Source organism: Pelophylax lessonae, assembly GCF_965119305.1.
Source record: "Pelophylax lessonae genome assembly, chromosome: 6".
Taxonomy (NCBI): Eukaryota; Metazoa; Chordata; class Amphibia; order Anura; family Ranidae; genus Pelophylax; species Pelophylax lessonae.
This window is the reverse complement of record NC_138773.1, coordinates 9123096-9137887: the sequence shown is the minus strand read 5'-3', so window position 1 is coordinate 9137887 and position 14792 is coordinate 9123096. Positions and strand designations below refer to the sequence as shown.

General features: G+C 41.6%; 2 protein-coding genes across 2 annotated transcripts in view; both read left to right on the top strand.

Annotated features, from left to right (window-relative positions):
- The window catches only part of LOC309558391 (uncharacterized protein), a gene marked incomplete at its 3' end in the record, with an annotated part of 897500 nt that overhangs the window by 41957 nt on the left and 840751 nt on the right, over positions 1-14792 (top strand). The window lies entirely within an intron of this gene.
- The window catches only part of LOC309557610 (uromodulin-like), a gene marked incomplete at its 5' end in the record, with an annotated part of 75839 nt that overhangs the window by 4362 nt on the left and 56685 nt on the right, over positions 1-14792 (top strand). Inside the window, 3 exons of the mRNA XM_082260401.1 lie at positions 3484-3673; positions 8473-8673; positions 13925-13939. Of these exons, the coding sequence (XP_082116527.1) occupies positions 3484-3673; positions 8473-8673; positions 13925-13939 (406 nt within the window). The remainder of the gene's footprint in view (positions 1-3483; positions 3674-8472; positions 8674-13924; positions 13940-14792) is intronic.

Here is a 14792-nt window from a genome sequence, read left to right as displayed (position 1 = left end):
CCCCAGCTGCATGGGTTCACAGCCAGACGCACCATCCCCAGGAGGCGTGGGAGGTGAGGAAGGAATAAAAAATCACTGGATTATCATTCTCCCATAAGGGATTCGCCCAGTCCAAGGCCTTGTCTGAGAGCAATAAGATTAGGAAGCCCACCTTGGACCTGTCAGGGGGAAATGCCTGAGGAACCATCTCAAAATAAATGCCCACTTAGGAAGCCACGACACTAACTCGGTTCACCCCCATAGTGCTGAAACTGGGGGGCTGAACCATTCATCCCTTTGGTAACAGTGACTTCAGCTGCAGGAGCGGCAACAGGAGCAGCAGCAGGTGCAACAGCGGGTGCAACAACAGGTGGAACCACCGGCCTAGCAGCACCAGGAGCAAGGTGTGCTGTGCGTTCAAGCAACCTTTGCAATGCCTGAGCGAACTGACCCAAAAGGTGATCTTGTTGATTGAGCCTGGTAACCAGCATGGGGAGCATGGGAAGCGTAGAAGCACCTGCATCGTCAGGATTCATGGTCCTTGTGTACTGTCAGGGTGCCAGGAAACCAGATCACATGGGAATGCATGTAAAATGAAGCAGTTTATTGGAGGAACAACAATAAAAATAATCACACAGCAACAGTGCCGAAATGAGAGCAGGAACAAGCCGGGGTCAAGTCCAGGAGCTGGTTGTAATCCAAGCCGGGGTTGGATCCAGAAGTGGTCACTAGATTCACACAAAGTGACACTAAAGTAAAAATAAATGGTCACTACAATCACACTGACAGAACTATCACTAGATTCACATTAAACTGATATTCTACACTGACAATAGGCACTGAACAGAGCCCTGGTCTATCTCTCTCCACACCGATATCACACTACAAATGGCTGCTATTAAAAGAATACTTTTATAGTGTGGGGTGGGACTAAAAGCAATGAGCCATGACTGAATAGAGTAATCATTACTTTCTCCAGTCATGGCCCTAACAGTGCTCTGTGCCCTGATTGGGCAAAGCTTTCATTGCTTCAGCCAATTAGGGCTTCCAATGCACTGTGCGGCGGCGCAGTACACTGTGGTCATTCAGTGGGCCAAAGAAATCGAACAGGTGAACAGCCAATGTTCGGCCTGAACTCATGCTTGGGCCAAACCATTCGCACATCCCTATTCAATGGTATCTTTAGCCCTTGATGTACTAAGATAGACTGCTACAACTGGGTTTGTATAGGAAATAAATGGGGGTTTTAACTATAGCAAAGGTTTGTGCCCATAAATAGTGATGGACGAACATCTGATGGGACGGTTCGCGAACGCGATCGCGTGAACTTGCTCAAATGTTAGTGAACCGCAGGTTCGCGGCGGGTCCCATTAATTTTAATGGCAGGCAAACATGAAAATCCTCCAGGTCATATTTGCAGCCACAAAATACTTACTAGCTGTGCACACATAGTCCCACAACATGGACACTGACATACCAGAAGTATTAAGCGAATCTGCGATCTACAACTACAAGCATTCTTTTTTATCTGCAAAATTTTGTCAATTCAGGAGCGCATGAAGGCCATGGAGGAGAGGCAATGCCAGGCTATGAAGGGGGTGCAGGACATGATCCTGCTTTTAGAAAAGTTGCCATAATTTTTTTTTTTTATAAGTTATATAAATCCTTTATACAGTTAAAACATGTATTTTGTTTTTGTAATATTGCTCGGTTTTAGTGTAATAGCTCAGCCTAAATCAGCCAGAACTGACATCAGCTGGTAAATACATGTCAAATACATATAGGGTCCATTCACACGTCTGTAAAATGGGTCCGCATCTGTTCCACAATTTAGCGGAATGTTTACAGACCCATTGATTTTCAATTCCAGTCTGAAAAATTAGGCATTCACAGAAGAAGTAAGTGTCGGCCAGAACAGGCCCCACAAAATTAGCCGACAGGCGTTCACCTGATAGCAAAGAACTTTGTATTCTGTGGCTGGTGGTACATTAGGGATTCACAGGATACAACCACTAACATTTAAGATCTCGGAGTAGGCAGCAACAGCGGGGACCAACCTCCTTGGGCTTATCTGGGTACTGTCGTCAGACTACTGAGTTAGCGGCTGTTGCTACCTCCTCTTCCTGATTCGATGTCAAGAATGCCTGTGCATCAGAAATGTGATGGATCGGAAAATAATTCCTGTGACTCAAGCGGAGGGTATATGGTGGTGGTGGTGTTGTTGGTGGTGTCTTTGGGGGTGCACACAGCAGAGAGTGAAGAGGGTGCAGATAGTGAGGATGAGGAGGGTGCAGAAGAGGAAGGATGAGTGAGCCACTCAACCAAGTCTGGTGCGTCCTTTGATGTAATCAAATGCACCTTCTGCAACTTCCGACTTTGGCTCCTGCCTGGTGCTCCTGCCCTACCCCTACCACTCCTGCGTAAGGGCCTGCCTCTTCCTCTGCCTGTCATTTTTTAAATGACCCTATGACAAAAGTCTCTAGAGAAGCGCAGTATATGTGGAAGAAGGTATATAACACCCCGCTTCAATCTGTCATTTGGGGGGCCACTTGTATATCACGCCAGTTATAAAAAAAAATTTCCAGTAACTTTTGTCACTGTGTGTAGCAGAGGTAACGCAGCGAAAGAGGCAAAATTTCTGCAGTACCCAAATACACTATTATGAAAGTATATTGTTATATAACACCCCCGCTTTAATCTGTCCTTTTGGGGGGCCACTGGTCTATCACACCATATATAGTACTTTTTTTCCAGTAACGTTTGTCACTGTGTGTAGCAAAGGGAACGCAGCAAAACAGAAAAAAAAAATTCTGCAGTACCCAAATACACTATTATGAAAGTATATATAACCCCCCGCTTCAATCTGTCGTTTTTGGGGGGTGACTGGAATATCACACCAGTTATAATACTTTTTTCTAATTGCATTGGTCACTCTTTGTAGTTGTAGTATCGCTGCAGAACCGCTCACCAGTCACAATGCTGCACAATACAAATCCACTATTATATGCTTTCTATATTAGACAATATATTATAAGTGTATTACACCCCTATATACTGCACACCAAACAATAGTACACCTATATCAGTCCTTGTAAGGACTTTTGTGGACCTATTAGCTAGCGATTTGTGTCACTGACAGTCTGTCCCTGCTCTACACAGCAACCTCTCCCTACACTGACAAAATACAGAGTGTAAAATGGCAGCCAGCTCAGGTCTATTTATAAGGTAGGGGGTATGTCCATGTGCTGAAATGTCTCAATTGGCTGTCCTGTACCATCTGATGGATGTGTCATGGGTCAAAGTTCTTCACAATGTAAAAGAATATGGCGGTCGTAAATATCGCCATATGTTTGCATGTTCTGCGAACAGCGAACAAGCAAAGTTCGCCACGAACCAGCCGCTGGGTGAACCGCAAGGCCATCTCTATCCATAAATGTATTCCTTTATAAATGTAATGTGTTTATTTTAAATAATATTGTTTTCTTACTCTCTTATTTTTAACAGTTATTTCACTCATTGGAATTATTATTGTCTAAACCTCTAAATTCATCTGTGCGCATCCTGAACATCAACAAAAATATCACTGGCACATATACTGACATATATACTGATGTGTTCAATGTTACAAATTCCTTATCATATCTACTGATCACAGGAGATGAGATATTCACTCTTAATTTTACGGATCCAAATGGTAAGTTCATGACTGAAAATTTACAGTAAGAATGTCGGAATGTATAGATTATATAATTAACAACAAGAAGACAAAACTGATATCTATCATTTCTAAAATGAAATTAAAATGAATCCTTACTGCCAAAATTCACACAAAGTGTCCTGTGAGTGAGTGGGAATTACATTATTTAACCCAAACTTTGTGTAAGGGAATTCTTTTCTTCTTGGTTCACCGGACACCTGAGATGTGAACACATTTAATGCTTTAGTGACCCCGGATCCTGTCCATTCTAAGGGCCTTTGTTGATGGACTTTGATGTTGTATTGATTGTGTCAGATCAGTTTGAAATGCTTCCAAGATCCTTCAGAATCCAGTAATAGGTACATTTGAACTGGAGCTGACCTACTTCTCACCAAGATTCGACCTGCTTCAAGCAGATATTGCATGTATAAACATTCAAAAACCCATTGAAAGGGAACAAATGTTTGCGTTACTCAATGTGAAGACGGACACTGTATCTAGCTCTAAGCACAAACTATTCCTCCAAGTCACCACGGCAGCCAAACAAACCATTGCAAGAGCATGGAAGTCCCCGCACCTCTCCTTGCCTGAGGTCAAGCAGCGGGTCACCACAGCCATGATACAAGCCAAAATTGAGGCGGTTCTAATAGATAAAATAGACAAGTACAGTAGACTTTGGCAACCTTGGGTTGACAATTTTCTTCCATCCAATTTTGAAACCTCCCTCCTACTGCCCTGATATTAACCTGAGGCTTACTGCCTACTACTCCCTGTTCATTGCCCCCCCCCCCCCCCCCGGCGAACCTCCCTTCTCCCCCCCCCACTTTTTTCCTTTTCCGCCTCCCCACGTGATTTGTTCTGGCACCAACAACACACCTGTTTGAGCCTGTCAAGAACTACAGAGTGCACCCCGCAGGCTCCCTGGTTTGGCCTGCTTTTCCTGGTTTTACTTATTGTATCCTCTGGTTTCCCCTGTCTAGTTGCATTACCATGTGGATTATCGCACACATTTATCCCTTCTCACGTACTACCGAGCTACTGGGCTTTGTTCACCCTTGCTTCGCCTGCTGCTTGGCCGCGCCTCCCCACCTGGGCACAGAGTGTTCCCTTTATGGGGTGCCTATGGGTTGGCTACGCCGGTTGCAGAGTCCTGGCCACAGCTCCCCTGGTTGCCTCTTATCTACCTACTCCTAAGTTTGACCCATGGTTATTGTAAGCATTATTTTGTTAGCGCATCTGGCTTGTACTTATCTTGTCACTCTGTTTACCAATTGTTGTAACCTGTTTATTTTGTTCTCCAATAAAATGGTTGAACCATAAAAGAAAGGGAACAAATGTCCATTGACACAGGTGCTTATAGACTCCAGGAAGATTCTACACTTTTGTCTACATGCATTTATGCCAAATAGGGATGAGCTTAGAGTTTGAGTCGAACATTGGCTGTTTGCTCATTTGTCGAATGACGAACAAATGATCTTCTTCGTGGGAACTTCGAGTTCCCGCATTATAATGGACTCTCTGACTTCTGAATTCTAATAAATAAATCACTTGGTTGGCAGGGGGAATTGAACTTACAGCTCTTATTATTACAAGCCTGGTAGTCTACAACCTACGCCACAAATCCTGCTTAAGCTGAAAACACTCTCCCTAACTTTTATCTCATCATCAGTGTGTAGGGTGAGATAGGAGTTAGTTAGGCAGAAAAAGTGAAGTTGACCTAACCGTACTTAGCGGTGGTGTAGCTGGTAGAATACCAAACCTGCAATAGCTGTGAGATTGAATCCATTGACCAGCTAGCGATTTATAAGTGAAAATTTATAATTAATAATACATTGCTAGCAGGGAGAGAGATTTTTAGTTTGTTGAGATCAAAGTTATTTATGTATATATATATATATATATATATATATATATATATATATATATGCACTTCAGTTTATATCAGTTTATGTCAGTATTGCTGAAAAAAACAGCATGGGGTCCCCCCAATCCATATCAGGCCCCTCGGGTCTGGTATGGATTTTAAGGGGAACCCCGTGCAAAAATTAAAAAAAAAAACGGCGTGGGGTTCCCCCTAAAATCCATACCAGACCCTTATCCGAGCACACAGCCTGGATGGCTAGGATAGGGGTGGGGGCGAGCAAGTGCTCCACCCCTCCTGAACCATACCAGGCCACATGCCCTCAGTATGGGGGGTGGGTGCTCTTGGGCGGGGGGGGGGGCCCTTCCCCCGCACCCCAAAGCACCTTGCCCATATGTTGATTGGGACAGGGGTCTCTTCCCCGCTACCCTGGGCTGTGGTTGTGGGGGTCTGCGGGGGGACCTCCAGATCCCGCCCCCCCTATGTGAATGGATATCGGGTACATGGTACCTCTACCCATTCACCAAAAAAGTGTACAAAAAAAATGACAAAAGCCAGTTTTGGAAAAGTATGTTATTAAAAAATAAAAAAATTCTGATGATCAGTCGCCCGTCCGCCTGAAAAATAGAAAAAAAAAAGAAGAAGCTCCTGCTTCTCCAGACGCTTCCCGCAGAATGAGTTGTTTTGATTTCGACAGCTCTTATATAGTGACCTGACATCACAAGCCGTCCCACAATGCACTGCTCAAGTGCAGTGAATAAATTACTGACGTCAGTAATTTATTCACTGCACCTAAAGCAATGGATTATGGGGAGAGTCCACAGTTGCTCAGCTGGCTCGGTGGCTTAGCAGGTAGCATAGCGGGCTGGTAAACCTAAGGCTGTGTGTTTGAATCTCCAGGACAGCGGGTGATTAATTTTAATTAAAACCTATTAATTGTCCCGTCCCTTCTGAAGTGACGTCAGTAATTTATTCACTGCACCTGAGCAATGGATTATGGGGTGCTGGTGATGTCAGAGCCCTATAAAAGAGCTGTCAAACTCAGATAGAGAATTTTTAGGCAGAGAGAGTCTTAGGTTCCTCAGCTGCCTCGGTGGCTTAGCTGTTAGAAAAACAGGCTAGCAAGTGAGGGGCTGAGAGGCTGTGGGTTCGTATCCTTGGCCAGCAGGTGATTAATAATCACTTACATTTAAGCCTTTAAAATGAGGACATGTTATTTTTCATGTTTGTGTTCGTATGTTCGCTAGAACATTTCCCCTGTTCGAGATTTTCTCGTGCAAACCGAACAGGGGGGTGTTCGGCTCATCACTAGTGCCAAATACTTCCCACCAGCTGTGTGCCTGGCAGGATGTAGAGTACATGAATTTCCTGCATATTGGGTATCATAGTTGCAGTAATTTTTCACATGGCTGTTTTTCACCATGACATCACAATAATGTCTTGTGGTATTTGTAACATCGCAATACCTATTATTATCATGTAATGAATTTGAGATCACAATGACAACTGACATCATGATACTGAATGTGATAACTCAAAATGTTTTATAAAATAAGAACCTTGACAGCGATATCTTAAATGTGTCAATGGTGCTCCAGGTGAGCAGAGAAAAGGTGAAAAAGCCACAGGAGAGATCCTTCTAAGTGTAGTATTCAGTTTTACTTTAATGGAAAGGATAGCAGAAAGTGCAGTAAGGGCATAATCACATGCACAGGGTTACTGGAAACCAATCCTAGAGTCAAGCTACCTAATTTAGCGCATGTGAAGGATATGACTGTCTCCATGCAGAGTGTGGGTGGTCAATCTCAACGCTCATCAGAGACTTCCATTGCATTAGGCTACAATCAGATCCAGTGAACAATGGTAAAGGGCTTAAGTCCCCAACATTGAAACTAAATTGTGGTCAGAAGAGGTGCCCATTAAATAAAAAGCTGCTTCCAAATTAATTCTTCAGGAAGGTCAGTATTTATTGATCATAAGATCAGGTTAAAACACATCGTTAATGTTTTCCGTGGCTCTTTAGTGGTCACTTCATCAGGGAAAGATGTACAGTACACTTTAATGTGTGGGATCTGTGTGCATTCCTTCATCCTGGAGTAGACTGACGGTATACTGGAAGCACACAAATCATTGAATTGTTACAACCATGCTGTAGTGCTTTTGAGTGCCCTGGTTTTCTGGCTTGAAATCAGAAAGGGTTGGAGCAGGAACAGGAGAAAGACCAATGTAATGGAAGTCATGGGGAACAAGAAACAGCTTCACTAGCTTTTAACCTTTCTGCTACTGATCTCAGAAACAATTGAGTCTGTCACAAGTGCACTAATAAGGCTACAATTATCTGCTACTAACTTCAAAACATTTCAATACAGGTACCCAGGGATGTTCTACATAGATCTATTAGGACCCTGGCAAAATTCTTTCCCTTTCTCTGTATCCTAGTCTAAAAGGGTTCAGAATATTTAGAAATCAAAAGGAGCCCTAATCAATGTCCAGTTAATCATTCTGATAAGCGAGTTCATCTCTGTTAAACAACATTAACCACAGAAGCCCTTCTGATACACAGCAAACAATACATATATATATCATTACTATTACTGTATATATAATAACTAATAATATTTCATAGGTAAGGCATCTAGCCAGCTTAGTGTTACTATGGAGATAATATTTTGTGGATGACATGAAATCAATATATACATGTTGAGGAATTTGTAGAATTTGTTGGGATTGGATTTCCACCCTTGGAAGCTTGTATGTGAAATTCTACCAAAGCAAAATGTAATCTGTCTGCATACCGCCCTCTTCCCCTAATTGAATGATATTGGTTGAATATTAGACTTACAAATGTGTGATAACAAAATGCATTTATTAGACTTGTTTTCAATTTATAACTGTATTAAAATTGTATCTATTTATTTATCCTTTACTATTTTAGGAAACACATTTACATTTGAAAAAAATCCATACTACTACTACGATTACTTCTATTACTATTACTATTACTATTACTATTACTATTTCTTCTACGATCTTGCTATTCTAAGTTCCCATTTGGTAAAAAGTCCGGCTGCAGGATCCTGGATTCTGAATGCTCAGGGGAATACATCACTTTCTGTTCAGATATTGGGATTTAGTGGTAAGTTCTATCATCTTGGTGTATATGAATAATTCTGACTCTGACAGGTCCTCTCCTAGAACTTGTCTAATAGAGTCATTCTCAATATTTGAATAATGGTACATTCAGATCACACTTAATGGATATGTTAAATTCGGAAAATAATGAATCCGGATTTTGGGGTGTTTTTTTGGCATTTCAGATTCCAAAACAGCTTCTGGGAGCCATGTGGCCTCCATTGAGCCAATATTTTTGCTGTGATCCATCAAAATGTTCTATCCCCCATCTGGTATGAAAGGGAGCTCCTCCCAGAATTCATATCTTCCCATTGTGGTTGAGGGAGAAGGAATGGCGAGATTGTTGTGGTAGCATGGAGTGAAAGAGCCATTTACAGCAATTGGCTACAGGGAGGGCAGCGTAAGCTAATGTTAGTGCCCTCTTTTAGATTGTTGTACAAAAAGAAACAGATTTTTTTTTCAGTGTATCCTCTTAACAGAACATGCATCTTATTAGTCTGTGTCTTTGACTATTGCCAGTCAGTCTGTACTTTAGTAGTTTGTTAGCTTGCCAATTGTCATCTGCTACAATTTTTTTAAATAATGTCTCACACTATTTATACATCTATGCCTACTGCTGAAAGTGAAAAAATGAATAACCCCTGCGCTATCTTAAAGAAGTGAAGCAATATGTATAATGGTAATGATAAATCTGCAACCACCAATCAGCCCATCCTAGGCTGAAAAAACTGAGATGAACAAAAATAAATAAGTGTTGCGCTAAATCTCATAAATCAATATTAACGTAGAAGGTGAAAATCAAATGGATGTTAGTGCAGATATCAAATGTGGATAAATTTGTGACTCATATAAAGTGATGAAATAACAACAGGTGGGAGATCCATAAAAAAACACCTTGCATGTGAAGTGAACAGACAAATAAAAGAAAAAATATATACTAAAAAATAATTATAATCAAGACATATAAAGTCCACAAATTGTGTACAAGCAAAAAATGTCCACATAACATGTGGGAGTTGTCAATCCAGAAGGTTAGTGGGATCCACTGAATCCTGGGATGTAAACAATGGAAACAGCCAATGATCTAGGAGAGAATTCCCAACACCAGACAACACCAAATAAACCCAGGGAAGGTGCATAGGAAAAAAGATCTTCTCTGGGTGTACTACACCCTTACCTTACTGCTGTAAGGTAACAGCAAAAATCAAATCCACTGACAATGATGGTATAATTCCTTTATTAGAACCGGGAAGGAGTGCTCTGTGTAATCAAACTTCTTTGGCAGATATTAGATCAACCCCCCGCTCGGTTAAAGTGACATAGAAAAACAAGGGCTTCATATAGTGTAGTAAGTAGAAACTCAATTTATTGCAATAAAATATAGAACTCACATTTCAGAAAAAAAAACGAGCTTGAAATTTTGTGCACAGTCCATCCATCGGCCACACTTCCGGGTTCACCTTTCCAGTACGTCCCAATGCGTATCGTCGCGGTCACATGACTTCCTCAGGGGATGAGGATGCCTACTGCTATTGTTATCTTTCCATCTCAAGGCTCCTGCCACCTTCAGGCCCACTTACATAGTAATATCTAAGTATCCTTGGCATTATTTTTGGAATAAGTCTGGCACACTGTCTTACTCTTACATTGCTTACTGCTGTATTCCTTACTGCTATTGTCTGAGATTACCAATGCTGCTATCCTCCAAAATCTAATTTTTTCTAATTTGTTAATGTATAAAATACTCTCAGGGTTGCTAGGAGATCCTGCTTGTTTTTTTTTTTTTTTTTTATTTACCCAGACTGCATCCCAATTTTTTGAATTTTTAGTCCCATTTTCTCATTATGCAGAACTGTCAGGAACTTCACAATCACTTTGGGAAATGTGATGAAGGGCTTTCAGCCAATTGTTTATTGTTGTTATTGCCCTTTCTCTGTAACCAAGTATCATACAACTCTCTTTAAAGAGCATTTTTCACTATCAGTGGAGGTTATACAGTATTTAGTAAGAAGCAAGATTTGGAGTTTTAATTTGCTGAAATTCCTGCAAAAATAGGACAATAAGTGAAAATGTTTGCTTTGTAAAAAAAAAAAAAAAAAAAAAAAAAAAAAAAAAAGCATAGTAGTGACAATGAAGTTCTAAAGGCAGAATGTTTTTTTTTTTTTTTTTACCTTAAAGGAGAAGCACAGCCAAAGCTTGTTCATAGGAGTGCAGTTAATTAATTAATTCATTCATTCTAAAGCCCGCTGTCTGCCGACATCAATAAGCCGTTCCAGGCTGGGGAAAGATCGTGACCATATGGTCAGGATCTACCAACATGCCTGAACCGGCACCTGGCTCAGCCTCTCAGCAAGCTGCCAACAGCCTGAGCTAGCTGCTCCTGCCCTCTCCCCAGCCCAGCACTCCAGTGAGTGGAGTAAGGGGGGGAGGCAAAGCAGAAAGCAAGTGCCTGACAGTCCCTGGCTCTCTGCTCACGGAGCTTGGTATCGTGTTTGATTGCTTGGTTCTCAGTCATAGAAGGGGAAGGCCAGGATGGATTCCAGAGCAGCTAAGCTCCTGTAGATGTCAATGGAAGCCAGGGGCAGCAGACTGTGTGGCAGTAAATCAAAGGAACACACGCTTTAGAATTGACAACACACAGCTATAGGTAATTAGGTACTTTGTGGCAACATGTATGAGTCAGCCTCGTAGTCAGTCTCTCAGCTCCTCTGGAAATAGCTAGGACAGGCTGTGTTCCACAGTAGCTAGGTTCCTATAGATGTCAATGGAAGCCTTGGAGAGCAAAGGAGGAACAGAAGTAGGCCAGTGGTGGAATGCACATGGCTTCAGAAGTGACATCACGTACGTGGGAACGTGGTTACCCATTTCAAGGTTGGCCGCCTCTTTCTCAAACTAATGAAGACAGAGATAGGCAAGGCTGGTTTATATACAGGAAGATGACTACAGGGCCCAGCATGTAAATATAGCAGAACTAATTAAAATTACTAGCAGCCCACACTGATTGCCAGCATGTCAACAACCAAAAAATGCATCTGAAGTTTTATTTTGGATAACGTTGATTAAATAGCTTGCATTCATTGTGCACATGGCATTAATTATGTTTTTCACATTTTCAAATTATTTTGACTTAAAAGAAAAAGGCTCACTCATGTACTGCTTACAATTGATGCTTCAAAATAAAACTTCACATGCATCTTCAACGGTTTGAGAAAAAAGCATGCCCACCTCAAAACTACACACCCAAGCAAATAATATCACTTCTGCTTTCCACCACAGGTGGACTTCTGTCCTCCTTTAATATCCAAGGCTTCCACCGACATCTACAGGAGCCTAGTTGTTGTGGAACCCAGTTTTGCCTTCCTGTTTCCAGAGAAGCTGAGAGACTGATGGACCAGTGTGAGTCTGACTCATCCATGTTACCACAAGCCCGGATGCTGGAATTCCTTTGAAAGCGTGTCCTGCTGTGAGAAGAATCACCCCCAGAGGATGACATATGTATGTTTACACTTACATGCAAGTCATCGCCATGTGTATTGTGTAAGTTGCCAATTGTCTACTTACATACAATGTTTTAATAAAAACTACATTTAGATGCACCCTCTGATGTCCATAACTGTTACTCTAGAGAACGTATGTCAAACACCAGGCCCATAGGCTGAATGTGGCCCTCCAGGCCTTGTCATGTGGCCCTCACACCCAGTTTTGCAGCCAGAACATGGCCGGAACTCCATTCTGCCACCTCCGGCTCTCACCCTTCATTCCCTCTCCCCGCTGTCACTATAAATACAGAAGCCTTCTGTGTTTACAAGGGACAGCTCTGCCCTCAGCGGCTCTCATATCTAACAGATTCCTGGAAACACTCATGGTAGGGCACAGAGGGGACAGATCTCCAGAATCCAAAAGTAAGAATGATCTCCCTAAAAATACACAGGTAGTAGAGCCGCCTACACAGGGAAACACTAGAGCTGGGCAAGGTAGGTGAAAGAGATGCGAGGAAGCTTCATGGGGATTGGGGTTACAAACTCAGTGCACCCCTAAACCCTGCACTCCATACACAGCACACCCCTGAATGCTGCACTCTTTACATAATGCACCCCTGGACCCTGCACTCTGTACACATAGAGCTCTCCTTAACCTTGTACTCTGAACATGGCATAGTCCTGATCTCTGCACAAAATGCACTTCTGAACACTGCACTCTGTACGTAACCCCGCCCCTGAGTTCTAAACTCTGCACTCCTGAACCCTGCACGCTGTACATCCCAGATACAACTGGCCCTTTGAGGACAACCCTACTGCTGATGCGGCACGCAATGAAATTGAGTTTGGCGCCCCTGCTCTAGAGAATCTTCAGTTTCTCAAGAAGTGCTGCACTAAAGTGTCTTAAAACAACACATAATTCCATAATCTTCCACAGCCACTCTCTTCAGGACATAGATCTGATTGCAGCAATGTGCCATAATCTCCACTCCTATGCTGTCAATTACAGCCTTTGAGGAAATATTGAGGGTTGGGCCAAGCTGAATTCTGTGTATCAATGGACACACAGAGCGTGGCGTGAGAGATTATGGGGCACTGGGCAGAGGGAGGAGCCAGCAGCACTGGCAGAGGACCTGAAAAGAGGAGGATCCGGGCTACTATGAGCAAAACCATTGCATAGTGCAGGTAAGTATGACATATTAGTTATTTTTAAAAATTGGGTTTACAATCACTTTAAGCTAAACAAAGTGGATAAAACAAGAAGGCTCTGAGACAAGGAGTGTCTAATTATTTCTCCTGTGGGTCTGATGTCAGCTCTTCTAGACCGCAGACTTCACATTTTAATTTACCTCAACAGCCTCGCTAATGAGACCCCCTGCCATCACCAAAGCCCCTTGAATCTGACATGGCTATCGTTTTTCCACTGCTGTTAATGTTCAATGTCCTCAAATTCCACTATCATTTATCTACTGTTTATGTTCCATCCTGTGAAATGAAATCCTTATGGACTGGATATACCAATCACCAAATATATGTTTTTTTTTTTTAAAGCATGGACCTCAACCCTACCTGAATACAATGCTAACCACACATAGTACAGCATCATGTAGAGTGGAATGTGAGCAATGTATTGTTAGCAGAGTGTAAATGATCATTTATAACTATACTTCTCACTAAATGTCACTTTATCTGGAATGATGATTTGCTAATTGCAAGAGATGCATACCAAGAAACAAAATCTAATGTTCTTTTTTTTTTTTTTTTTTTTTTTTGTAGAGTTGGACAAATCAGGTAAGCCCAATGTATGATAGTTTTGTAGTTTATTTATATGAAAATATTACAGTTCTATTATTTTCCTGTTATGTGTAGAGCTCACCAGTCTATAGATGATATTCAATATGGTCATCGCCCCAGAGATTTACAGAACAAAACTTCTGCTTTTACTTTAGTTTGTTTTCTACAAAATGACATCAATCTTGGTGATACTTTTTCAGCTTTGGGTGTTTCCTGTTCACCCTAAAATTTATTAAGGGACTTTTTTTAGGCAAATCAGTGACACATATTACAAATCAGGCGTCTGTGCAACAGTTTTTTTTTGCATTTGTGACCCCTGCAGCAAAGTGCAAAAGACAAAATCATTTTGTAGGTCTGAGACAAGTTTACTGCTAGAGATGAGAAAGTTTTCCACGCAAAACAGACACACAATTAAGAAGTGGTCAATGGCCGGGTTTATTCTGTTACAGGACTATCCTTATTATTTTTTAACTTAACTTAGTCTTTATTTAATTTTGTAAAAGTAACAGTGATTGATGTAGAGACAAGAGCTATTACATACAATATTGAAGGGCACAAAGGTTTAATAATTTGAGTCTTATGCTTATGATATGAAATCATAAATTGATGAATGAGGCAGCAAATCCAACTTACAATTATTACGGTTATATCCAAAGTTTGGAGCACTACATCAGAATGGTAAATTCCAAATGTAAGGTTTTACACCAAAGTATGCAATGATCTCCAAGAGTTATGGAGGACTCAGTCCACCCCCTTCCTTAGGGGCTTAGGAAAATGGGTTTTGGAGAACATGAACACACGAGCTGGAATAGGGATCAGGATAATTGTGTACTAAATGTCTCCTTCAGAA